Source organism: Lissotriton helveticus, chromosome 4_1 (genome assembly GCF_964261635.1).
Source record: "Lissotriton helveticus chromosome 4_1, aLisHel1.1, whole genome shotgun sequence".
NCBI lineage: Eukaryota > Metazoa > Chordata > Amphibia > Caudata > Salamandridae > Lissotriton > Lissotriton helveticus.
This window is the reverse complement of record NC_136063.1, coordinates 1,504,173,068-1,504,200,569: the sequence shown is the minus strand read 5'-3', so window position 1 is coordinate 1,504,200,569 and position 27,502 is coordinate 1,504,173,068. Positions and strand designations below refer to the sequence as shown.

The window sequence follows — 27,502 nt, the reverse complement described above, 5'->3', positions numbered from 1 at the left end:
CTTTATATGAGACAACCCAGTAGGCTCAGGTATACTTGAAAGAAATAGGCCTGGTCATACTACTAATTGAAAAGGTATGGTACTGTGCCAACACTGCTTTTTGTGTTGCATGTAGGGCATGGACAGTAGTCCAACGTTGTAGGAAGCTGGGTTTCTGTTGCAGTAACTCCCCACTTTCTGCCAGACTACTGATGCACTTTGACTTGATCTGCCCTGGGACCCTGCCATTCAGGTTTCCAGGGCCTGTGTTCTTTTAAACTGTACCTTGTACCCCCAATTGGAACCTTTTTGGCCACATGTCAGCCCCTTGTAAAAGGTACCATGGGTACCAAGGATACTGTGGCCAGGGAAGGCCTCTAAGGGATGCAGCACTTATTGTGCCACCCTTAAAGGCCCTGTACCTTTACACACACACACACACTGCCTTTGCAGGCTGTCTGTGTTGGTGCAGAACAAAGTGAAGAGTCAACCTGGCACACATCCCTATGTACCATACCAACAACCCACTTCCCTGGCATAGGTCAGCCACTCCTCTAGCTGAGTGCACCACACCAGTGGTGAGGGTACAGGTGCATGAGCCCTGTACCCCTACAGTGTCTAGACCAATTCTGTAAGTTTGTCATTACGAACTCCACAGCACCAACATGGCTTTACTGAAAACGGAGAAGTGTGGTGTCAAACTTCTCAGCATGTTAAACCCACACTGAAGCCAGTGTGTGATTTAATGAAAAATGCACTAAGAGAGTATCTTGGAGATAGCCCAGGAAAAGCGACCAGCCTCTGGCTGGTTCCCCGACTAGTGCACACCAGCCTGCCACCACAAGGCATGTTTCTGGACCCCTGAGTGGGAGCCTTTGGTCCTGAGCCCCAAAACAATGCCTTTCCTGGGCAAAAGTAGTCACACCTCCCCCAGGCAGAGCCATCTGTGGCAGGGGAGCTTCAATGGCCTTGCCACATTTGTAATGTAACCACCAGACTCTCCTGCTATCAGGAGAGGGTCCCCAAGCCCTCCAACCTATCTGCCTCTGCCCAGCTGTTGGTTCCTCACGGAAGTCTTGCTGGACCAAACCTGCAGCTGAAAAACCAAAACCAGCAATCCCCATTAAAAACAACAGGGCACCCAACGCCAAAACAGCACCTTGCACCCGACCGCCCCTGTGCCATTGTGGGTGTACTTTGTGTGGTAAACCAGAACCCTTCTTTGCCCTGAGCCTAACACCAGGAGCTTTGCTCCCACAACCTTGTGGCCTGCTTGTGAGCAGCCACCAACCGGATGCCCCTTATCCCCCATTTGGATAACATTCGGCCTCAGCACTCTGCACCCGGCTGCCCTAGTGCCGCTGAGGGTGTTCTTAGAGTGCATCCTCTACCCTGAGAGAACCCTGGTTCTATCCCCAGAATACCAACTCACATAAATTAGTACTTACCCGCAAACTGTTAACTTAATTTTCTTCGACAGGATTACATTGACTGTTTTTCCTTAAAAATTCTTGTGGAGTTGGTTTGTATGAAACACTGAATAACTGCAAATATACTAAAAGTGAATTACTCACCTTTTGTCTAAGACATGTCTCAGTGTGATATCAAGGCATATCACAGTGATTAGGAAAAGCACCGTAAAAAGTAATCTAAAAAGTAAAGTGCACAATAATCTGTAAAGTAACTAAAAAGTAATTTGATCCTGCATTCAACTGTAAATCACTGCATAAGATTTTGCAAAGTATTATTTCACTTACCTGCACCAGGCTTGGCTTGGTTCTAGAAATAAAATAACTAAATAATATTTTTGATAGAAACAAATTGGTCTGAGTTCAGTCTTTGAGTGTGTGACATAATTTCTTGCATTAGTTTACAACAAATGCTTAACACTACCCTCTGATAAAGCCTTACTGCTCGCCCACAAATAGAGAGTAAGGTGCTATCTACTTTTACCTCTGCCTACCTTTGGGGTTCCACTGAACTTTGTGCACACGATACCTCATTTTGGAAAAAACGGATTGTGATATTGATCCTAGGCTACTGGCGCTTCTCAGTGGAATTAACACACGTGAATTATATTAACCACATCAATGCTGATGGTATTCCCCTCCTGTGCTGAGATTTGATGATTCCCATGTTTCATGACGAGCTGGGCTCGTCATGAGCGTGCGAGGAGGCTACCTCATGACGAGCCCAGCTCGTCATCAGCGTCGAAGGGGTTAAAGCAATAATATGGGACGGTGCTGCAATGTGTAGAGAACCACCCAACTCTACAAATTTTGAGCCTGGACTCAATATACAACTGATTTCACTCCTCAGCATACGTCAGACTCACAAAAGGTTTATGGTTGCAAAACATTCAATTGATCATGATCATACAGGTAAATAATCAACAATTCCATCTGGTTATTCATTGTTTTATTTCCTTGTTCTTGTCTTTTAGTATTCAATAAAGCTGATGCCAACACGTGTTTCATCGACTCCAGACGCCTTCTTCCTGTCAGCTTCACTTCCCCTGACTCGCAATAGAGGGCCTCCCTTTTTTGGCTTCACGCCATAGCAGTGTGTGAGGCAGGTGAGTCGATTCCTTCCTTGGCATTCTCTGGCTAGTCCATGGAGATACAAAGAGGGCTATTCCTCTTTTAAAGTCTTGCAGGTGCCTTACGCATATTAGATGGATTGACAAATTGATCCAGATTCATATTCCATTACTGTCACATTTCGAGGCTGTAGGCAATGCTCTTTAATAAATAAATGCTTTAGGAAATGCTGAACCATGCACACATATGTTTAATATGACTGCCTTAAGATTTTGTTTCAATTGTAAAAGTGTGCTTTTTATTAAATGTACACAAATTGAATATGTGTGTAGAAATAAAGTGCAGTTTGTACTAAATTAAACACAATGGGCATATTATCAAGAACGGCATTGAAATTATCGCTGCTTTAGCGGCAGGAAACTGCCACCAAAGCGGCAATAATGGACTTGATAATATGCTCTTGTGAATACCCATAGAAGCCCAGGTTCACACCAGAACCTGGGCTTCTATGGGAATTCATAAGGGCCTATTATCAAGCTTATTATTGCCACTTTAGGAGCAGTTTCCTGCCGCTAAAGCAGCGCTAATTTTAACACTGTTCTTGATAATATGCCCCAACATTTAAAAGTGCAGAAAACAAAATGTAGTCAATGTAAATCTTGAATGCTTTAGACAGCTTGCTAAAAAGTTCAAGGATGTGCACATTTGAAAATGCTGACCTCAGCTAACCCTCAGATGACATAGAAGGAATGTGTTTTTCGTTTTGTGAAATAATGAAGACACTATATGTTGAAGCACCTAAATGTTATCTGTTCACACAGAGCACCATTCACAGTATTAAGCAAAATGCATCTTTTAAGAATTTATCTTTATAATGAATTAATTTCCTGCTTAATAATCTTTACTTGCAACTAGTGTAATGTTTTCACACAGATTATTTGTTTAGTTAAATTAAATGTTTGCTTCATTGGAAGATTAGGGAAGGCAAGTCTTTTTAAATAAAGACTCAAGTTAAGGAAAGTGCCATGGAGATTTATTATTGCAACAAAGAAGATAGCCAGCTGTGATTATAGATGATGTGTGGGAACTGAGAAGAGAAATGTGCCTTTTGGAGATTGAGGAATCCTCACTAGTTGAAGACGAGAACACGCCACAGTTTTTCGCGACATGAAACACTGTCCTTAAAAGTGTGATCCTAGTTTTAGGAGTGGAGATTCTGAGATGAGACCAAATGGGTTCTCAGAGCAGCTGAGACAAGATCAGATGGCTTCCCTGAACAGATAAGTGCTGGACAGCAGAGGAGGCAGGAGGCAGATAGAGACAGGCTGAGTCCTTTTGACATTTATTAAACCCAATCTTTATGCTTTAGCTAATTGGCTTTTGCCAAGGCTTATTTGTTCTGTTCTTTATTTCTCTTTATGGTAAATTCTGCAAATATGAATTATTGATTTTTAGTTTCATGCTAATCCCACTCTTTCCTTTACCTTTGGAACTCTTCATGTGATCTGACTGACATTATTTGTGCCCCCTTTCTCAGATTATGGTATTCATTCCTTTATGGAAAAAATATCTGTTCTAACCATATTTTGCTATTATCAATTCTGTAACCTGATTGATATTTGACTAATGAATAAAGGACTCAGAATGCCTAAACTTTAATTAAAAAATAAAACCCTTTAAAACTGCTCACAACTCTCATTATTGACTGAAATTTGGAATTGCATTTAAAATTGCTTGTGATGATGTAGTAGCTCTTTTAATCAAAATGCGGTTGCAAAGATATATCACCTAAGAAAGTATATATTTTTGTGAAAAATAGTCCTGGGCCTTTAATTTATGGTGATTAAAAGGTTGCACCACATTTATATATTTTTGTTTAGATTTCCACGCTCGCAAGTGCCTTTCGGACTCTGGTAACCCTTCAGCCCTGTGCCCTTTTGGGCTGTTGCAACTGATGTCTGGAGGGTTGTTTCATCTATGAAGACTCCTGTAACCACATATTGGTCTCCGAGGAGTTGTATATACCTAGGGCCTTTTCCTCCAATTTGTGACCAAACTGAGCACTACATGTGTTGGCATTGTGGCTTCCGGAAGGCATTGTCAATATCCTGGATTACCCAGGCTCTGAATAAAGATAATTGAACATCTTGTCATTGACAAGAACCCCCCTCCCCCATCTCGACCCCTGACATAAGTCTAGGTTGGGTTAGAGGAGAACCAGAGTTTCAAGTGAAGCAAAGAGCAGAGGAAACTGACTGAAGCCGTAGCTGAGATCATGATGGACTAGTAGTCTGTGGTAATTTGATGGTATCTGTCAGATTACTATCTATAAAAGACTAGAATACAAACTGTAAGGCACAATACTCAAGGACATATAGCAAAAGGCAGAGCAGGAGCCAAATTGCACCACTCCTTTAGTCAGAAGTACTGTGAGAGCCTATTGCAATGCCTAGATCCATTCTGGAGCACAATAAAATGAGGGCAGCAGTCCGCTAGGCACTATGTCTTCACAGTCTGATCTAATGTACGGAGTCAGTCATAGCCCTACATACATCCAAAATTCATAGTCCTCTATCGGCACCAGACTGTCCTTCTTCTGAAGACTTACTGTTGTTGTTGCCTTTGTGTGACCGTTCCTTTCCAATCTGGCTGAGTGGATTTTTAATCCCAACACTGTGTTTGTTAGTGAAATGTGTACATTTTTGAAAAAACGAAAATGCTGACACACATGAATGTACATACATACATATATACATATTCATCACCTTATATGATTTAGCAAAATGCACGCATTTCACTAACAAATAAAATGCCAGGTGTTAGAAAGGGGGTCTCTAGTTGGCAGTGTAGTAGGGACCCTTATTCTAGTCAGTACTCGTTTCTGCCTTTGAAGTAGGCAATTTTCAATAGAAAGTCTCTGTAGTGCACTTGACCCTGCCTTTCCCTGATGTGGCTCCAGTGAAAACAGGGACATCCCTATTCAGGTGTCAGTGACAACTCCTCCCACCACTCTAGCACAGGAAGACACATCAGCCTGTTGATGGGCCATCAGGATATGCAGAGCACAACTCAACTCCCCTTGTGTGACTGTCTAGAGTGAATGCACAAACAGACCAACTGTCAGTCTAAACCAGACAGAGGCACAGCATGGTAAAGCAAGAAAATGTCCATTTCTAAAAGTGGCATTTTCAAAAATGCAATTTAAAAACCAAGTTCACTGAAAGCTGTATTTTTAAATTGTGAGTTCAGGGATCCCAAACTCCAAATCTCCATCTCTTCCCAATGGGAAGTTACACTTATAAGAGGTTACAAGATACCTCCAATGAGAACCTATGGGAGAGAAATCCCTTGGAATAGTGAAAGACATAATTAGCAGTATTTCACTATTAGGACATGTAAAATGCACTAGTACATGTCCTACCTTTAAAATACACTGCACCCAGCACATGGGGCTACCTTGGGCCTACCTTACATGTAGAAAAAGGGAAGGTTTGGGCCTGCCAATTGGGTCAACTTGCCAGGCCAACATGGCATTTTAAAACTGCACACACAGACACTGCAGTGGCATGTCTGACACATGGGTGCAGGACCAACCATGTGTGTGGCACAAACAGTGCTGCAGGCCCACTAGTAGCATTTGATTTATGGTGTATGGGGCCTGGGCACACATTGTGCACTTTACTCTGGATTAACCAGAAAATCAAATTTGCCAATCATGGATAAACCAATCACCAATATAATTCCCTCTGAGAGCATAAGCACTTTAACACTGATTGGCAGTGGTAAAGTGTCCAGAGTCCTAAAGCCAACAAAAACAGGTCAGAAAAAATAGGAGTAAGAAGACATAAAGTTTGGGAATATCCCTGCAAAAGGTCGAGGTACAACATCAGGATTATAAATGCACCCAATCTAAATTGGTTTGGGCGGGGAAGCAATCCCGCTGCAGGTGGGCGGTGCTCACAAGGCTGTATTCACTAGGAGGATTCGGGGATCTGGATCTATACTTGTACTATCTGTGTGCACAAGCACACTTTGTTCACTATTGGTTCTTCTCCCCCCATTCCTTCCTCATGTAGCGGTAGAGGGGGATGGAGTATACCCCCTGCCACTCACAGCTGTCCTACCAATGTTGCATAGACTATGCCCTACAGGTGAAATCAGTACTGCTGGAAGTACGATTAAAGCCTGGCAGACAATAGCGGACTGGGCTGAAATTATGCCATTATTTGCCCCTGCATTGCCATTGGCGCAATATCCCGGAATATCGGTGGTGAGTGAACCCAAGGCGCTAGTGCTGCTTGCAGGAATGGGAATTAACACATGGGGAAACGCATATCCTAACAGTGCATACATCACGCTGGAGGCTGCCATTAGAAAGTTAATATTATTCCTTTGCATAGGTTTATATTCTATAGATTGCAGGCATCTCTAAAGACAGTAAACCCGCACCACCCAATGACACCACAAGCACTAAAACCACTACAACTTATGCTAGATAGCCCCTCCAGAATGAGGGAATAAGTTGTATGTAAAAGAAAAAGCCTTTATATGTGCAAATATGGGAATTGATGGTTGTGATTGTACCTCTGTTTATGTTGTACTTTTGAAAATTGAATGAATAAAATTAAAACAAAAAAGAGAAAGAAATGTACCTGATCAGCTAACATAACACGTAACTGTGTAACATGCTTCAATTTTGTCCAGGAGGGTTGACAGACCGACTCCCAAGTGAATGTCACCAGAATACTGAGATGGCAATGTAGGACCACATTACAAGTTACCTATTAATTCTTTTTTATATTACAGGTTTTATTTTGATGATTTTTATGCTAATATTTACACTTATGTGGGTTTAATTATTTTCTCTCCTTTAAATGTTGAGTGATGTTTAATATACAATATGATATTGGACTCTAAAAATAGACCAATAGAACATGATGAAGAAGAGTATATAGGTGATGACTGCAAAATTCCTCAAAGGCTTGAAAGAGATATATGATTATGATTTTGTTAGACCATATGGGCATGATGAATTTATATGAATTATTCTCAAGGATGAAATATGAACTGTTTACTATGTGTACTTTGTGTGCCAGTTTAGTGAAAAATTGTTAGTGTCATCTTTAATTTATGTGTTCATGAAAATGAGATGAGGTTCCTCAACAATTTTTTTGAAGCATATTATTGCACCACAAAAACATTGTGGTTTATAATTTCTTTTATTGGGACAGTGACAACATGCATACTTTTTTTTCATTTCTGATTATAGGAAATATTGTCATCATAGTTACCTTCTTGTGGTATATGACAGTATTTTACTGATGTCTCCTTGTATTACCTGTATACTATTTTTTTTCATATTCTACTAATGCTGGCTCTTTAAATATGTCACTCACGTAAGCATTTAGCATTATGATCAAGCCAAGGGGTACAGGGTGTCAATTGTTGCTGCTTCCATTACAATGAATTTAATTTCCATTATATCGCTGCAGAACTGCAAGCCCTCCTCGGTTGATGCATTGGATTTGGAGTAATACAAATATACATATGAAGATAGATACATAGATAGATAGACAGACAGACAGATAGATTTCCAATTAAAATAGTTACGGTATTGTTATGATTACAACTGAAAATGAAAAACACCAATGAAATTAGTCAGTTATGGTTAGCTTTGCAATTCAAACCTCGCAAAACAGCCTTTGAAATAATGAACTGTGCACCAAAGACAATGCTGTTGATTGCACCATGTTATAAAGACATCATTCAGTTTTTAAATTGTAAATGGCACCAAAATGTATCTATAGTCAGCAGATTTTTTTGTTTTTAAACTGCAGACTCAAAATCCCCAAAATTACGAGCACAAAACTACAATAGGTGGAGCGACCCCTGGTTGTGTAAAACTCTAACCTCAGACATCAGTCGGCAATATTATCCTAAAGCGAAAGAAAATGCCATGTGGCAGTGTAAAAAACTTGACATCACATACATTGAGTAGTACATAGGCGAACCAAACTATTTTACCACCTAATTGAGGCAGGTATTATTATTAAATAACTATTAAAAGTGATTACGTCATTTTATTATTCATGCAATTGAAACACAAAGGTTTCTACAGAATTTAGCTGTACTTACCCTTGGTTGTTTTGTAAGCCTATTTGCCAATATTCATTAAATGCACCATGTATGGTAGCAATTGTTTCATTTCTAGAAAATTGTGTAGACTCATTAGAAAACATCTCCATTATTCCTTGTAGAAAATTCGGTAAGTTTTCATCTCTTGAATTGTCTTAGATACAAAGAGAAAAGACAAATGAGGCTATGGACAAAAATATTGATTCTTTGAAATATTACATTAGTCAAAATTGAGAGTTCCATTTTTCAAAAGACTTAATTTGAATTAGTTAGCTTTGAAAAAAAACATACTTATCTTTACCTAATGAAATACATGGATAGCAATTTTACTTAGTAATTAATTTGGTATATTTTCATTTATGAAAATGCAATATATTCTGTTACTCTCGATCAGATGAATAACATATTTCTGTACAGCACTGCGGCAAATTTGCCTTTTCTACATGGTGACGTTAGATTTTTTTTTTGTGACCTTATTTTTGCTGGTATCAGGACGGCTGCTGAGACACTACTTATTCAGTGCGACCACATGTGTGCTATGACCCTAAATTGATATTGGTAAAAATAATTTCACCTATATGGTCTATTTAATCTCTCTGTATGATCATGGTAGATGGCACAGTTATTGCATGGAAGTTAAACGTGATGTGGGCTGTAGTGTGTATTTACATCTCCCAGATATGTGACAAAATATATGGGCTGAGAAAACAATAGAGAGGGACTAGGAGTGAATGAAGGTCCAGAGTATGTGATTCAAAGGGTTTGCAGTTCCTGATATGTGAACGAAAAGGAAGAGTTTGGGGGGAGCCTGTAGAGTTAGTTCGGGGACTCTGATCTCTCAGAAGCAACTCCAACACTCCAAGCAGCCGCGGTCGGTAGGGGAGTACCTGCCGAGGCGGTGACGTGGGGAGGGGGAGGAGCAGGGTGGAGGTTAGTAATGTATGGATAGTGGAGGTTTGCAGGTAAGTAAACATTTAAATAAATCAAACGAATTTCGTTGCGTGCACTGCATCCCCAAATGCAATGCGCGCAACAAAATTTTTTTATTTATTTAAATGTTTACTTACCTTCAAACCTCCATTATCCATACATTACTAACCCCCACCCTGCCCCTCCCCCTCCCCACGTCACCGCCCCAGCAGGTACTCCCCTACCGACCGCGGCTGACTCCAAGGGGTGCCCTGCTTCACCATCGGGCATGCGGAGACCTTCACCCCAATTTCAGTCTCCCTAATCACAAAACCAAGTGTTATGGTACAATCTCTGAATAGCTCAAAGCAATGTTGGAGCAGTTCCTCAGCAACGTAGCTTACTCCACATCACGTCAGGAAATGCTGTTTGGGAATTCACAAAGGGGGAATATAAAGCAGTGCTACCAGGGCTGTTGAGATTCAATTAACATTGTTTAGGCTAATATATTATTGATCGGACTCCATTCTTCACAGAGCCCTTTGTGAAACCAGGATAGTAGCTGATTTTCATCAACCTAACTTCTTATGTTACCCTGACAAGTGAGAAATATTGTGCCTACAAAGCCTGCCCTGAGGACAAGGAAGTTGAAGGACTGACCAGATAAAACTTACTCAGCAGTTGGAGAAAAGTGTGACTTCGTAATATTTTCTAGCTCCAGAGGACCAGGAAGAGATGCTGAGGATTGCTCAAGGAGATTGCACCTAATGAGGGCAAGATGTCAAGGTTTGCTCACTTGCTTTTTGATGCACTAAAAACAGAGTCAGTTGGGCATTCTGTCAGGCTACAGCTTCCAGTCTTGTACCACTATAGAGCTGAGAAAGTGAAGATAAAACCATATTGGGACCGCCAATACATTACAGGTCCATGCTAAGCTACAATTCTGTACTGTCCTGGTTCATATAAGAATCTCTGCAATGTGTATTATCATTGCGAAGACTCCGCTCCGAGTACGGGCACTACCACATGACTGCAGGGCCTTGCCACAAGTGTGGAGATCTTTTGTGAATCAGGCCCTTAAAAGGTCCTCTGGTAGCATATGTTACTTTTTTGCTTCAGCCAAAAAAAAAATACATTTAAGGAGTAAAGTAATTCCCAGTGTGTTTTGGAAGGGTGCTCAGGGGCAGTAGGTGATTTTACAATGATGTTCTTCAACTTTGCAATTGATCACAGTATTGAAGAATAATAGTGAGAGAATTCATCAAAAATCAAAACTAGACAAAATGTTTAGTGAAGTGGGTGCTCTTCTAGAAATGTGCCATAAGGCAGATATAAAACTCCTGGCATAATAAATTAAACATCATTTTCAGTACAGGACAGAGGGTTTTGAGGAGGGGAGAGGTGAGAGAGAGGGAGAAGATATGTGTTACTTTCCAACTGAAATTCTTAAGAAAATATGTATAAAATGTTTTGTCTAACATGAAAAAGTTTACCCTTTCATTAAAATATGCTACTTTTCGTAATGGAGCTCGCTTATGAGCAAAAGCATGACCATGGATACAGTAGGAGTTGAACTATAAGATTCAGAAGGAGAATATGAGATCTTAACCTCTAAGGTGCCAGCGATTCTCTATTTAAGTTGATGAATACATAACTATAACATTTGATCCAAAAAGTCTAGCCAGTGAGCTTCCTTAAGTGAATATGACATCTTCAGTATAGGACAGAGGGTCTGAGGAGTGAAAAAGTGAGACAGGGTGAGAGCAGATATTTTGTTAATTGGGACTTGAAATACATAATAAAAATATACAAACATCCTAGTGCAACATGAAAATCAATACCTCTATAGTGAACCATGGTACTTTTTGTAATAAATCTGACTCATGAGCAAAAGCAAGGCAATACATGCAGGAAAACCTGAACCATTAACCTACAAGCTGAGAGCCTAAACCTTAACCAATAGGACACCTCTGCTTCTCTAATGATGTAGCTGAACATATCACTATGACATTCAATCCAACATTTTTCTTCAGTGAAATGCCATAGATGACTTTAACATCATCTTCAGTACAGGACAGAAGGTTTTGAAATCAGAGAGGGAGAAGAAATATGCTTTTTGGGGCCTGAGATACCTAATAATATATAAATATACATGTGTTTGTTTTGTAGTTTACATATTAAATTTCTACTCGATTTGTGTACAGCTTGTGTCCAGCTAATAATAATGAAAACAATATAAATATTATTGTAAAAAAAAAGTTCTATGGCTAAGATGAGTAAAAGAAAACATATGTACTGATGAATAGACAAGAGAAAACTTATAAAATGGTAAGAAGAGTTCATTACTATAATTAAAAGATATTTTGGAAGATAATTTTTTACATTGTGAAGAAATAAACTTGTGTTGAGTTAAAGACTGGTACCATTCCAGGGACAAGTACTTCAACCGTTTAAATGCTAGACAGCTTGAGTCATATGTAGCAGCAGCCAGCTTAGGTAACCTCGGTGGGATGGGGAAGGGCGCGGCAGGGGGTAAGTCAACAGAGGACAGAATGGGTATAATTAATTAAATAAATAAATACCTATTCCTTTGTCTGCCGGCTTCTCCCCCTGCCGTGCCCTGCCCACCTCGCTTACCTGAGCGGACCGCCGCTGGTCATATGCCCATGATGCTATAGAATGGGAATAAGAGTAGGTTCATGTTAAACCCTTCGGGGCTGATGACGAGCTCAGCTCGTCATGGACGTAACCTGCGTGAGCTCGTCACGTAACGCAGGTTTTTATAAATCGCAGCGCGCAGCGGGAAAACCGCTAGCGCGCATGCGGTTAAATTCCATGACATTTCTAATAGAGAAGTCAAATATAATTCTTCTTTGTTATCAAATAAGTATTGACAAATTTCATTAATACACATTTGACTTACTGAATATAGCACAAGAAGTGAAGAATGCATGGATAGGTGTGACCTTGATGCACAGACATCCTTTGGCAAGGTGGAATGTCCATGTGGACATTTATACAGTGGCACAGATTTAGAGATGAGTTTGCTATACATAAAGAAGTTATTTATAATATCCATAAAGGTTGTATGGTTGTAAATGGCTGATGTTGACATTCGAGCTAAAGAAAGTGTGTTCTTTGTGCCTTTAATAGCACCTCTTTATAAAATTCAGGCATAGCCTAAGCATTTATGATCTGATGTTAGTGATCTCAGAATAAATGTTTGCATCACTTGCTGATACCATACTAGTTTTTAACTGATCTAAGTTTTGACAATTAGTAGCTCTTTCTGTTTTCTAACATTGTTACACGCAGTATTAAAAATCCTGTAAAATTAAGTGCCAAGTGTCAGGCATTAGGGGGCAGATTTATGATGACTGGCGCATCCCCAGGGATGCGCCAGTCATCCTGCGCCGCTGTTCCGCCACCCATGGTGCGCCGCATTTACAATGCGGCGCACCATGGGGCAAAAACAGCACAGATGCGTGACGCATCTCTGCCGTAAAGGTGGCGCATTGCTGGAGCTGCGTCGCAAGCGCGACGCAGCTCCAGCAAGGCTCGGGGGTGCCCCATCTCCACAATGCTGCGTCAAGACCTACGCCTGCTTCAAGCAGGCGCAGGGTTTTGGTGCAGCATTGTCCTGAAAGTGACTGAGTGAAATCTTATAGATTTCACTCAGCCACTTTTAGGAGGCGTTCCTGCGCAGGAACGCCCCCCCTGCGCAGGAACGCCTCCTATGGCGCAGGGCTTTACAACATGACGCATCTCCTAGATGCGTCACATTGTAAATAGGGCGCATTGTTTGCGCCTCCGTTGCGTCAAATAAAGTGACGCACCGGCGGCGCAAGGCCGTCATAAATCTGCCCCTAAATATCTAGGTTTTGCATGTAAAATGACTCTGGAAGAAATCCTTAAGCTGAATGTTGATTGGAGCAGTAAGTGGTTTGTTGGTGTCAAATCTACCTTGATGATGATTTCCAGAAACAATTAAAATAATGATTAGCCAAGTTCTACAATGGCCATTCCTCATGCTTCCCTTACCTTTTCCAGCAAGATTCTTTAAAATTATTTATTTTCTTATCAAAATGTATGTGGACTTAGAAAAGCCTTAAGAAATATTTTTGCTGTGTCACAGTGTAATGAGTTCCGTGGTGGAGTCAGTTTTAAAGTAATAGTTAAGTATCAAAAGGCATTTAATTTGAATAATTTAGGTAAATGGTTTAAATGAAAAGGTTGACTAAAACGTTAATTAGCAGAAGATCAAATGATATGCCCCTTCTCTTTGTGAGCACCTTCTTCTATGAATGCTTGCATGATTGAATAAAAGAAATCATTGACATTTATTAGTAAAATACTGAAAAAAATATTGGTTTGCTTTAAAGTGTTTGGTCAGGAATCCAGAGAATCAGTTTGACTTGAAAAAAGTACAACTTTAGACCGAAAAGATTTTAAAATGGTCCAGTTGATTGAATGATCGTATCTTATACTTTGGCCAAATATCTAGCTACTGTGCCCTTAATTTCTTAGGCTATTTCCATCTCGAATACAGTGTAAATTATGAAAAGAGGTGTATACATCTACAAACGTATATATTTGTTGGCTGGTCATACTCTTCTAAAGCCCGAAAAGATGAGGAAGTTCTTATTCATGACAGTTAGAGCTTTTAATATCTACCGAGAGTTTAAAAAAAAGTCAATGATTAAGCCTGTGAAATCAAGTGAGAGCATTCAATTGGTTTTCCTTAGGAAGAGTATTTTAAACATAAGAGTTGACAAATGTATTTAGTTGTTCATCCCTGCAAGTATAATGCAATCAATCTTCTTCTCATGAATAAGCCCTTGTGGAACTCTGATGCAGTTAAAAAAGTTCAGCTTTACTTAATGTAAAGTATGTTGACATTATGACTAACATGAAGGCATACTACCTTATATAATGACACAATATCAAAAACAACAATATTGTGATAAAAAATATTGAGTCAAAATTATTGATTACAAAAACATCATGTCCTTATACTTATAATGGTAAGTATAAAAATATCGGCAACAAATTTGTTCCGAAATAATATATTTAAAAACACACACAAATATCGTTTTCATATATATATATTTGCTGTGCGACGGAGGACGGAGCTGCTGACCGCAACCCAGAGGAGTAACAGGAGGAGCAAAGCAGAGAACGCAGACATAGGTTGACGCTGCCCTTTCTGACCGCGTTTGCGAGCACGCGCGCTTCCTGGGCAGTCGGAGCAAGGAGCGAAGCACGAGGAGGAAGGCGCGGCGGCAGGCAGAGGCAGAGAACCCCCCCCAGGCTGCCACAAAGAGTAACGGTGCCGAGTATGGTATCGAGCACCGAGCTATTGGTCCCTGTATGACAGGCAACAAGGCTGGAGGTGAAAGCCTGTGATTTAGCAGGCATGCAGCGCGAGAGGCAAGCTTAAAGACTCGTGCCTGAGATAGTTGTGCCTAAGACAGTTGAAGGAATTCTTTGGCACAGGTATTATCACTAACTGACAAACGTGGAAATGGAAGTATTGAAAGCGGATTGAACAATACCATTCAGTTAAGCCGGTCCCCGCACAGCAGAGGTAAGTGAACCTATAATTGTGTCATTTTTGGAAATAACTAATCTATCTTAAAAATCTTAACCAAAACCTGGTACTATTTTATGAGAAATAAAAATTAGATACCCCAATTACGCTTACAAGTAGGGTGGGGTTGGAGCAAACAGACGGTAGTAATTTACCCCGGTAAAAAGGGAACTATATACAATACAGGCTAAGTAAACAAGCCAAAGTTGGAAGCTAAAGGCACGGTATGATGGCACCAAAAAGCTTAAAAACCTTAAAGGTCAGAAAGAGCCGGATAGTACTACTAAGAAAATTGTGCCTGAAAACAAGTCCCGGGGAGAGAGTATGGAATCACCTAAAGGCGTGACAAAAAGGTCTTCTAAAAGAAATAAAGACACGAGTGAAGGCACCCAAGGTGGACTAAAGGGAGGAGCACAAGTGTCCAAATCAATCAAAGACTTTGTAGGAAAACACTTTAAAAAACTGCAAACCCCAGTGAAAACCCTGGAATTGAATAAAGACCTGAACAAAGAGCTATCGCTTGAACAAATGGATCAGGAGGACTGTGTAATCAGCTCAGATGTACCCTTTAGTAACCAACTGAATCAAAGCCCTATTGAGGTCACCCCGGAACCAAGACTGTCCTCCTCACCCCGGATCTTCTCCCTGACAGGCGGCATTGATATGTCCTGTGAAGAGATGAACGTAACCAACTCAAGAAGAGAACAGAGAAGTGACCCGGAGCAGTTTAGAATGTCCATGACCGTAAAGAGCACGGAGCAACATGAAACTCAAAGAGCAATATTTATAGAAAATTCGGCACCTAACAATACCTTGGGTATAGACATATGACTGCTTCAGCATCAATGCTAGATATAATGATAATGCTACAAAAAAACTTGCAAGGGTTGTTGGAAGTGGCGATGTTAAACAATAGTATATTAAAAACCCATGAAACCCAATTTCAGAAGATTGTAGGGGAATTGCAAGGAATCAGGGGCCTGATGCCTACGATAGTGAAACCGGCTCAGACCCAGGACTCCCCACAGCAGGTAGAGAAGAGGGTTTGTGAGCAGTTGATTGACCATCAGGAAGTCTATATATCAAGCTGCCCGATGCTGGTAAATAGATGGAAGGACCTATTGTGTTATAGGCGATATAATGTACGAAGAGTAAATAAAAGATCAGCACGCCTAAAAAAGAAGTCAAGGGCAGTGGGAAAAAGGCTGGAAGGAATCTCAGATGCTGTGAAGAAAAGGAGTAAAGAATCAGTATCCCCCCAAGAAGAGAGAATTCTAGTGGGAAATAGGAGGTCAATGAGGATCCCCAAAAATAGTACAAGGGTGGGGGAGGTAGCAACGGCTAAAAAAAAGGAGCACATAAAACTAGCACCAATAAATAAAGGAGAGGTCAAGGTGATTAATTCATGGAAATTACCACACGGGCAAATGAATATGAATAGAATAGCAGATAGGGGAGAGGCTTCAGTAAAAAGAGGAAGGGAATGGAATGGGAAGGAGGGGAAACAGCCCGGTATTATTCCTATAAAGGACGTGGATAATCTGTGGCTATATTTTGTACCTGTCAAAATAGAGGAAGGGAGAAAAAAAGGCTGGAAGGTTACACCCCTAAACCGTTCCCAACTTGTATATTCCTTCTCTAAATGCCCTACTCTGAGGGGGTTGGGATCAAAGGATATAAAACAAGTAGGTTTTTGTAATAATAATGATGGGAGAGACCTTACTATAGTACTATTGTACTCAAGTCTGGTAAAAACAGCAATTGTGAGGGAGGAAAATGAGATAGCAAAGGTAGGGATAAGGTTGGTACGACTAGTGATTTAGAGGCGAGGAACAAGCAGGACAGAGCCTTTCTAGCTTGTCACTCAGGCCTGGGAAGAAGACAGATAAGTCTAATCCTAGGCGAGGGAAGGGTAGGTGAAAATATGAGAATGGTAGTTGAGAACCATGAGGCAGGTAAACCGTGGGGTGATTGGTCTTTTAATGATAGCTGGTCAGGTGCCCAATATGGGCACAATTCCGTTGATGACCGTACCAGTGATGTCGATTAGGGAGGAGGGTTGTCGCATAGCATGAACCTGTTATCTTGGAATGTAAATGGGCTAGGAGGGGAGGCAAAAGTAGAAAGTATAAAAACCCTATCCCGAAGTGCCGAAATAGTAGGTTTGCAAGAAACTTGGCTATGCGACAATACCCCCGTATTTGAAGGCTTTGTACAACTACATAGGCCAGCAAGAAGGAAAAGGTTTGGCCGTCCATCTGGGGGCATTATGACTCTTGTCTCGACCAAGATAGCAAAAAGGGCTCTGATTGTTAATACGACTTGTAAATGGTTATTGGTCATTGATGTATCCCTGCTAGGCTCGGTAGGGGTGTATGATCATATGATAATAATAAATGTTTACATTCAATGGGGATCAAATGAAGAATATGAGATAGAAATGAGACGTTTTGAAAATGACCTAGATACATTGTGTGAAAAGTTTGAAAATTATATGATAATTGTAATGGGTGATTTTAACCATAGATTGAACCCCTCGAGATATGACCATTGGGTTGAAGATCTCTTGAGCGCAAATAATATACCCCCTGCTGTGTTTCCAAATTGTACTACCTCTAAACTAGACTTAAAGTTGGGCACATTTTTGGGGCTAAAAGGATTGTTTTGCTTAAATGGCAGATGGGAAACAGACTGCCCTGCAAGGCAGACCTTTAAGATAGGTTCCCAACATTGCCCGATTGATTATATATTCATCCATGCGTGGAACTTTGATCTTATCAATGGGTTTCAGATAATTGCTTGTGATGGTAGTGATCACAACATTTTGCAATTTACATTAGCAAGGGGACTTCAAAGCTCTAGAGAATTGGTTCTCCCTCAACAAGTAGAGTACCCTAAACGGCTGACAACAAGATTAACTGAGCAATATATTGGAAAGCTAGCTGGATTCCAACAGAAAGTGGATCTGGAAGATGCTAGGGCTAAGAAAGTGCCTTGGTTCGAGGAAAAGATAAAAGACATGGCGCAGTGCCTTAAAGTAGATATAAAAAGTAAGGACCCATGCATAACTGCTAAACAATCAATACAAGCCAAACAGCAGAGTTGGTTTAACGGGGAGTGTTTAACCAGGAAAAGAGAAATAAGAAGGGAAGAAAGAAGCCTGAGGAAAAAATATGATCCAATAAGACAGAAAGATTTAAGTAATATGAGGAAGGAGTATAAAATGGTAGTTAGAAATCTGAAGAGAGAATTTAAAGAGAAATGCTGGATTAACTTGCTGGAAATGATTGAATCTAAAAACTTGCAAAGGTTTTGGAATTTGATAAAGGTAGCAGCAGGTCAGGCTAATGGGTCTATGCCCTGTGTAATAGAGGAAGCAGCATGGGAAGAATACCTAGGTGAGTTATACGGAACATATGCTGAAGAAGCATGTGGGGAGATCTGTCCCTGGATGGAGGCGGTGGTAGACCTAAAACCCTTATTTACTACAGAAAAGGTCAATAAAACTATAGACTTATTAACTTGCTGGATATTGGGGAAAAGGTATTTTCCAAAATACTTCTGGGCAGCCTAAAAGACTGGGTGGAACAGTGGACGATTGTGCCAGTAGAACAAGGAGGGTTTAAGAAGGGGCATTCCACGATCGATCACTGCTTCGCACTGTGGGCCGTGGCGCGGAAGTCGGTGGAAAAGCAGGGGAAGTTATGCTGCTGCTTCGTAGACTTCCGCGCGGCATTCGACCTAGTAGATAGGAGATGCCTGTGGGAGGCCTTAAGAAAACTTAATGTCCCAGAGGGGTTCCTGAAAATTATCCAGGAGCTACACAAACAAAATTGGGCGCAAGTTATTAAAGACACAGACGGAGCCCTGACACCAAAAATATTGATTAAGAATGGTTTAAGGCAGGGATGCGTATTAGCCCCCTTACTGTTTGCAATATATCTAGCTGAACTCCGAGCCACCTTAGAAGTGAATAGAAGCGCCAGCCCTAAAATGCATGGGAAACAATTGTCCTGTTTGCTGTACGCCGACGATTTGGTAATCTTTGACCAAACGGAGATTGGATTGCAAAGGAAAGTTATCTGTCTTCAATGAATACTGCTTGGCTAAACTCCTGACTGAAATTATGGAGAAAACTAAAATCCTATGTTTTGGGAAGAAAACTCAGAATTTTAACTGGTATCTGGGTTCCAGTAAATTAGAAATTGTGAATGAATACAGATACCTCGGTATCTGGTTCGAAAAGTCTTTGAAATGGGATATCCATCTGGCAGCCCAGAGTGCGAAAGCCCATACATCAGGATGCGGGATAAGGAAATTTAGCCAAATCTACGGGGATATGTCACATAGACCTTTACTGAACGCCTATAAGGCAATGATACCCCCACAAGTGCAGTATGGGACCGAAGTCTTGTATTTGAGTGGGAAGAACAATTGGGACATTGAGGAGGGGAAATGTCTGAAACCATTGATGTCACTGCCTAGCTCCTCTATGATCCAGGCAATCCGATTGGACTTGGGAGTGACATCATGGAACATACAGGTACAAGTGCTCTTTTAAGATTTTGGAAAAGATTGGGATCGGAGGAAGTTACAAAATTATCACAATGGTGCAAAGAGGAGATTTTGCACAGCGATTTAAAATGGGCCAAGGTGATTAGAACGAAATTGTGCGCAATGTGTAAAAGCCTTAAAGTAAAAATTGACCAGGTGACACTGTCGGTTGAAGCCTCAAATGGGGAGCTTAGAATAGCAGGAAGAGAAGTATCCAGGCAAAATGACATGATATACCTGAGAAAGAAAGTATCAGTCAATTATATGATGAATAGCTGGGAGAATGATATGTGGTACCCCTATTTGAATACACTACCTAATGCTGGAGTAAGAGCTGAAGTGCTCAGATGGAGAATAGGGGTTAACCATTGGGCATCTCATGGAAATAGAAAAGCAGAATTGGTACAACCTGATGGTAAATGTTGCTGTGGATTAGGTATTAAGTGTGACAATTTACATATTTTATTAGACTGCCAAAAATGTGTCTCACAGCGGAAATTGTTTTTACGACCTATGTTTTTAAAATATGGTATATTTGAGCGCCCGCTAGCAATTAATCTACTTACTGACATGCCAAATCTTGACATCGCAATCGCCATGGCAAAATATATGAAGGCGGTGAAAAGGACTCTGTTGGAACTAAATATGATTGGATAGAAATTGGCATGGAAATATAGTGGGACACGCTCAAAGTAAATTGTGTTTAGGTGGAAATACTATCCTTACGTTAGCGTGACTATTGCTTGTTGCAATTTTAGGAGTATTGTTATATGACATTTTTAAGCTGTGGGAGGGAGGTAGGAACTGTCTGTGAAGGTACCGCCCTTTTTAAAGTATCAGCGAAATTGTTTTGTATATGTTTTATACTATTTATTGTAATATGTAGCATGTTGTTTAGAGACCAATGGTCTAATAAACATACTTTTACTACTACTTTTACTACTACTTTTACTACTATATATATATATATATATATATATATATATATATATATATATATATATATATATACATATATATATTAAAATAGTAAATCTTGTTTTAATATATAACATTATTATAATGAAAATATTTAAATTGCCATATTTAATACTATATACATACTTATATGGTGCATGTGTTTATAAAAGTATGTAATACAAGTATGTATAAATTTATATTTTACATTAAATCACTTTTCTGGGTATAACATACAGAAAAAAATAAACAAATACTAATAATAGATATCTTTAAAGAATATCAATAACAGTATTGAAGTCTGAGAATAACAGATATGCTATTCCCAGTCCAGTTTTTGCAGCAGTTGTTAAAGCATAAGCTTTCAGAGGGGATACATTTACTTTTCTCATTCCATACAAGTCAAAAGGGAAAGTATTGTACTTCGGAGGGCTAAGATTTACTATTCCTGTTCCAGTCTGTGCAACAGTGGGAAAGCTTTGACCTTCAGAGGGGTTATATTTACTATTCGCACTCCAGTTCATGCAGCAGTAGGGAAAATATTGGACTTCGGAGGGGTAAGATTGACTATTCCCACTGCAGTCGGTGCAACAATACAGAAAGTGTTGGACATCAGAAGAATTAAATTTACTATTGTCGCTCGAGTCTGTGCAACAGTAGGGAAATTGTTGTACTTCAGAGTGGTAAGATTTATTATTCCCACTGCAGTCTTTGCAGCAGTAAGGAAAGCATTGGACTTCGAAGGGATTACATTTATTGTTCCGATTTCAGTCTGTGCAACATAAGGAAAGCGCTGGACTTTAAAGGGGGTTAGATTTACAATTCCCACTCCAGTCTGTGCAACATTAAAGAAAGGGAAGAACTTAGGAGGGGTAAGATTTACTGTTCATGCTCCAGTCAGTGCAACAGTTGGAAAGCTTAGGACTGAAGGGGGCAAGATTTACTATTTCGACTCCAGTCTATGCAACAGTAGAGAAAGTGTTGGACTTTGGAGGGGGTTATATTTACGAATCCCACTCCAGTCTGTGCAACAGTAGAGAGAGCGTTGGACTCCAGAGGGGTTACATTTACTATTCCCACTCCAGTCCATACAGCTGCAGGGAAAGTATTAGACTTCAGAAGGGTAAGATATACTATTCCCACTACAGTCCAATGCTTTCCCTACTGTTGCAACAGAGGGGAAAGTATTGGACTTTGGAGGGTAAATTTACTATTTCCACTCCAGTCTATGCAGCAGTAGGGAAAGCGTTGGACTTTAGAGGGGTAAGATTTACTATATCCACTTGAGTCTGTGCAACAGTACAGAAAGCGTTGTACTTTGGAGAGGTAAGATTTACTATGCCCACTCCAGTCCGCGCAATATTAGGGAAGCCGTAGGACTTTGGAGGGGTATGATTTACTATTTCCACTCGACTCTGTGCAGCTGTAGGGAAAGCATTGGACTTTGGAGGGAGTTAAATTTAGTATTCCCACTCCAGTCTGTGCAACAGTAAGGAAAGCACTGCACTTCTAAATGTAAGATTTAATATTCCCACTCCAGTCTGTGCAACAGTAGAGGAATGGCTGGACATTGTAGGGGTAAGATTTACTAGTCCTGCTCCTCTCTGTGAAACAGTGGGAAAGCTTTGAACTTTGGTGGGGTAAGATTTCCTAGTTCCTCTCCAATCTATGCAACAATAGGGACAGCGTTGACATCAGAGGGTTTACATTTACTATTCCTACTCCAGTCTATGCAGCAGTAGGGAAAGCATTGGCCTTTAAAGGGGTAAAATGTACTGTTTCCACTCCAGTCTGTGCAACAGTAGGGAAAGTGTTGCACTTCAGAGGGGTAAGAATTACTTTTCCTACTCCGGCTGTTGCAACAGTAGAGAAAACATTCGACTTCAAAGGGGTAAGATGTACTGTTCCGACTCCGTTCTGCCCAGAAGTAGGGAAAGTGTTACACTTCGGACGGGTAAGATTTACTATTTCCACTCAAGTCTGTGCAGCAGTAAGGAAAGCACTTAATTTCAAACACATTACATATTTGAATAACCCTATTAATTTAAAACAAATATAAAAACTCGTAATATTAACATTACTGATTAACCCCAAGAAATTATGTATATACAAAATAAAAAGCAATCAAACAGCTTTCATGATGACTAAACAATTTATAAATTAATTACCAATTTCATTTGTTTATTTATTTATTACTTAATTACCTCCACATAGTATACCCCTACGATCCTGGCAGCCCACACTTATAAATAATCAAAATAAATAAGAATAATACAATGTACATAGTTGTTAATTAATTAACTACTTAATTAAAAATGAATAATTATCCGTTTATTAATTAGTACTAAATTAACCTCTCAACCTATACTCCTAGCATTCCAGCAGCCCACAACTAAAATAGAACTAAAATAAATCAATATTATATAAAGTACATAATTAATTATCAATTAGATAAAGAATAATTGTGAATAAATAATTGATCATTAATTATTACTTAATTGACTTCCTACCCTATATCCCTACAAACCTAGCTTCTCGCTACAACACTATAAATTACTATTAACAATTGAATGAAACATTATAAATCACTTAAAACTACAAACTATATTTAAAAATATTATTAACAATTAACAAAACAATAAAACATTAAATGAATACATGAACTAAAACACATCAAGAAACTAAAAAAACGAAATATTTTACTACTATATTAATGAAAATGATATTAAGAAGGATATTCTCAGCAATGATTTTACTTAACTGAAAAAAATCGATGTTCTTGGCAGCAATATTTCTGCATAATATATTTTTTCCAATATTTCTGTATCCCGATATTTACAACTCAATATTTTGCCAAAAGACCATATAATGGTAGGCACACAATAAAAACATAGGTTATGGCTCATGGCTTGGGAATGCATCACTAAAATTAAAAGTACCTCATCGTCAACTATATTATCTAGATGTCAAGGCGTTATCCATATAAGAGCATTTCACTAGGCAATCTCCAAATTGGTGCTACAATGCTAGGGAATTAATACAGAGGCGACTATAGTTGTTGGCTTCAGTTTTTAGAAGCTGATCAATAAATGTATCGGAAAAGGCATATTTTACTTTAAACAATTATCCGATAGGTAATGCATTTGAACGTTTTCTTCTCTGCTGAAGAAGCCCTTCCCCAAGCCATAACATGTTGACATGTGCACTCGCATGTCTAAATTGTCACCATTAAAATGTCTGAATTAAGCAATCAGCAAAGTGTCAGGCGTGGCATTCCAGCCATACTTATAAAGTCTTTTAATAAGGTTTGGTCTGTTTCAGTTAGAATCAAACTTTCTTTTTCCTAACATCTGATAGTTATGCAGAAGAAGATAGATTATGTAGCCAGCATGGCAAATTTATATTCCTGATAAAAAAAAATCGATTAATTCAAGTGGTAATGCCAATATTCTGGTTAATGCCATGGAATGTAAGGCTCGATCGTCATACTTTGTATTGTAATTCATTTCTATTTGCACATTGTGAAGTTGCAAACACCACACAAGATGCCAGTTTTAAAAAAAAGTATGTTTTTATTTTCACCTCACCCATCCAGTACGCTTTAGCAACCAATTCCTTTTCAAACACAACCATTCTCTTACACCATGAGATTCTACAGTCACATTCCACCTAGGCATTCTACATCAATGCAGGGTTCTCATCAGGACCTAGCCATCTCACACACATGTTATCTCTAAAACTCAATTTTAGGTGTTTTTTCCAAGATTTGTTAGCTGAAATGTCGCTGTCAACATTTTTTAATGGTTTTAATTAACTGTGCAATGAACTACTGACTGACTACTTGTTATAAAACCACAGTAAGACACATTTGTGGACAAAAAAAAAATATATCCCTAGAAAGCTTTTGAAGTAAATATAGATTTCCTGAATCAATTTGATGTAAAGATTAAATGGAATGTTCAACACCAAATGCATGAGATTATATTTTTTACTTTTCAAGAAACACCTCCTAAAATATTAATAGATAAGAGTCAACATAGATAAATCTTCACTTCATCTGCAATGGTTGAAGTATTATCTTTTGTATTTGAAATTAATTCTAAATATGAAAACGATGAAGGACTAATTATGCATGGTCACATTCAACAAGGTCTCAAGGATAAAATCTGAGTTTATGAATCATAATTTGTCTGCAACAGGTAATCCTCTGATTAGGACGCATTAAATGCATGTCTTCAAAATGGTATTTCCACTAATCTCGGGTAGCCAACATGACAAAAAAAAACAGAACAGGTAAATTCAGAGCGACAGCTATATAAATATCAACCACGAGTGACAATGAGTTTGAGCATTTGCTCATTAGAATTTGCACGGAGCAGCTATCATCTAAACAAATGAAAAGACCATGTTACGTATATTAACAAAGATAAAGCGTGGGTACATTTAAAACATTTAACATTCAACTTTATAGAGAACTATTTCCGGAGGACACAGGAACCTTTTTGAATAAGTAAACCTCCTGTGTATTCAAGATACAGAAAAAAGATAATACTTCAAGTCACATACAGTACGACAGGAACCTTCAAAATAGGAAGTCAGCTGGTCCTAGTTTGTGCTATAACAAATGATATAACATGTTTGCAGCTGTGAATGCCCATCAAGGTATTCTTAGAAGTTCCCAAAAAATTATTACAATACAGTCATGGAAAGCTGCTCAAATTTGTACACCACTAAAACAGAAGCACAGTGGGAAAGTTTTCTATTTTCCAAGTCCATATCCACGTTAAAAATAAATTCAACTTTATCAATTATTTCTTTTAGAAGACTGCCCTGGAATTGGTACTACTGGGTATGGAATAAAATGGATATGCTTACCCTGCACCTGCGCAAATGCCTAACGGGTTTAATGGTGATGAATATTGCCACCGAACATGAACTTCATTTGGTGTTAACGAAGAATGATGCAGAATATATTTCAACCACACGAGGTAGCAATACTTAAGTGCTGTGTTAGTTTTCATTCCAGTACACTGAGCTGCTGTGCATTGCAAGCAACACACTGCACTGAAAGCTCAACATTGACCTGAGATTATTGATTCATAATAAACTTAACTCGACAAGGGCAAAAAAAAGCCCTCTGCTTCCGCACTTTCAATCATGAAGCAAGGCAACAATGGTACCCAGCCATGGTTGTGCTCATACCAGTAGAATGACTAGTCATGCAACTTAGGTGGGGTTTAACGAAGCCCTTAATGCAAATAGATATGCGCAATGCAAGCATTACCGATCCCAGACATATCCACTCTCATCGCTTGGCTCATAAGAGCATCTGTAATCTCGGCTTAGTCCCTCAGACATACAATATTTAATAGTCATGTCCATATTCAAAAAAAGAACTAGAACTCAACCTCAAAAATAATGACCACCTAAGGATTGCCTCACGTAATGAAAATCTTGGATATGATAGTCACATCACAGATCTTGGCACTCCTGGGGAACAAGGGTCTTCTCAATGATTTTCAACTGCTCATCTGGCCCTGATGTGGGATACTGATCAACTGCTTGGCCAGCACATTGAGGGCGAAGGGGCAGACCTTCAGTGTTTTATTTCCTTCCGCCAAAACAAGATGCAAAAGGTCAAACTGGGTCTCTTAATATTGTAATTTGCGGAGTCTCTCAAGGGTCACCATGCTAGTCAACTCTCTTTAGGAGCTACATGGTCCCATTAGCTATGCATCAGTGAAACTCACATCAGGTACCAGACCATGCGCAGCTCCACCTACAACTTGAGAAGGACTTCGGCAACAGACGGCCAATGACAATCTGCTGGAAACTCATCCAAGATTGAAGATCTCTTTACTTGGTTGTCCTAGAATGATGCAAAGACCAAATGCCTACTAATGGAACTAGGTAATGCTGCAACTCTCCCCTTTACCAGGCTGAGCACCTCAACTAATACCAGTCTAAAAAGTGCAAAATCAAGGCATTCCCTACGATGATGACATTTGCATGAAACTCGCCACTACAATGCTGTCCAATCTATAAGAGCCCAACCCACTTAGCCGTCTCATATTTGGCCTGTACTGTAATGACCACATTACATTCACACAGGAGACTTTTGAAGGGTTCCCGGACACAGAAACATCACAGATCAAGACGTTGTGTACAGTGCAAATGGGTACACATAACAGGTCCACAGGTCCGGTCGTTCAGCTGTAAATGTCTATGAAAACTGTGGCAGAGTTAAGAATTGATCACTTGTGTAGGGGTGAATAGTGTTTGAGTTTCTAGCACCTCAACAATGTAATACTATCAAGGAAAGGGTGTACTACTGTGTTGTTGACCAGCAACATAACTATTGTGGCAAATATGTACTTTAACAAATGGTATTTAATTAACAGCCGGTCAAGTAAATCTATTGAACATTTAGGCATTAGGTGTCTTCCCACGTGGATGCCTATGCATTCCTTTTCTGTGAACAATATAACATATGTAGTTAATTAACAGCTGCCTTAGCTCTCCACATTCATGCCCTTGTCACACAACAGAAGTTCACTTCATTTTTATTGTGTAAGGCTGGTGGTCCACGGATCTATACCATATACTAAATACACTGATGCCCATTTATCATTTTATTAGATAATGGACAGAGAGAAAAAAGAAAAGGGGAGTATGGTAGTGATGTTCAAGCAATGAAAAGCATATGCACATCCATGTCTTGTCATGGTATAGAGCAAATCTCAAAATTATATAACAATATTTCCTAAAGTTTAAGGCCACATGATGAAACTACTATTTCACCGGTGACAGAAAAACATTTATTGCCAGCAGTATTACT

General features: G+C 39.5%; 1 protein-coding gene across 1 annotated transcript in view; it reads right to left on the bottom strand.

Annotated features, from left to right (window-relative positions):
* Window positions 1-27,502, bottom strand: part of ABCA13 (ATP binding cassette subfamily A member 13) — a 2,470,580-nt gene that overhangs the window by 2,178,436 nt on the left and 264,642 nt on the right. The window contains exon 10 of the mRNA XM_078686273.1: window positions 8,655-8,808. Coding sequence (XP_078542399.1) covers window positions 8,655-8,808 — 154 coding nt within the window. The remainder of the gene's footprint in view (window positions 1-8,654; window positions 8,809-27,502) is intronic.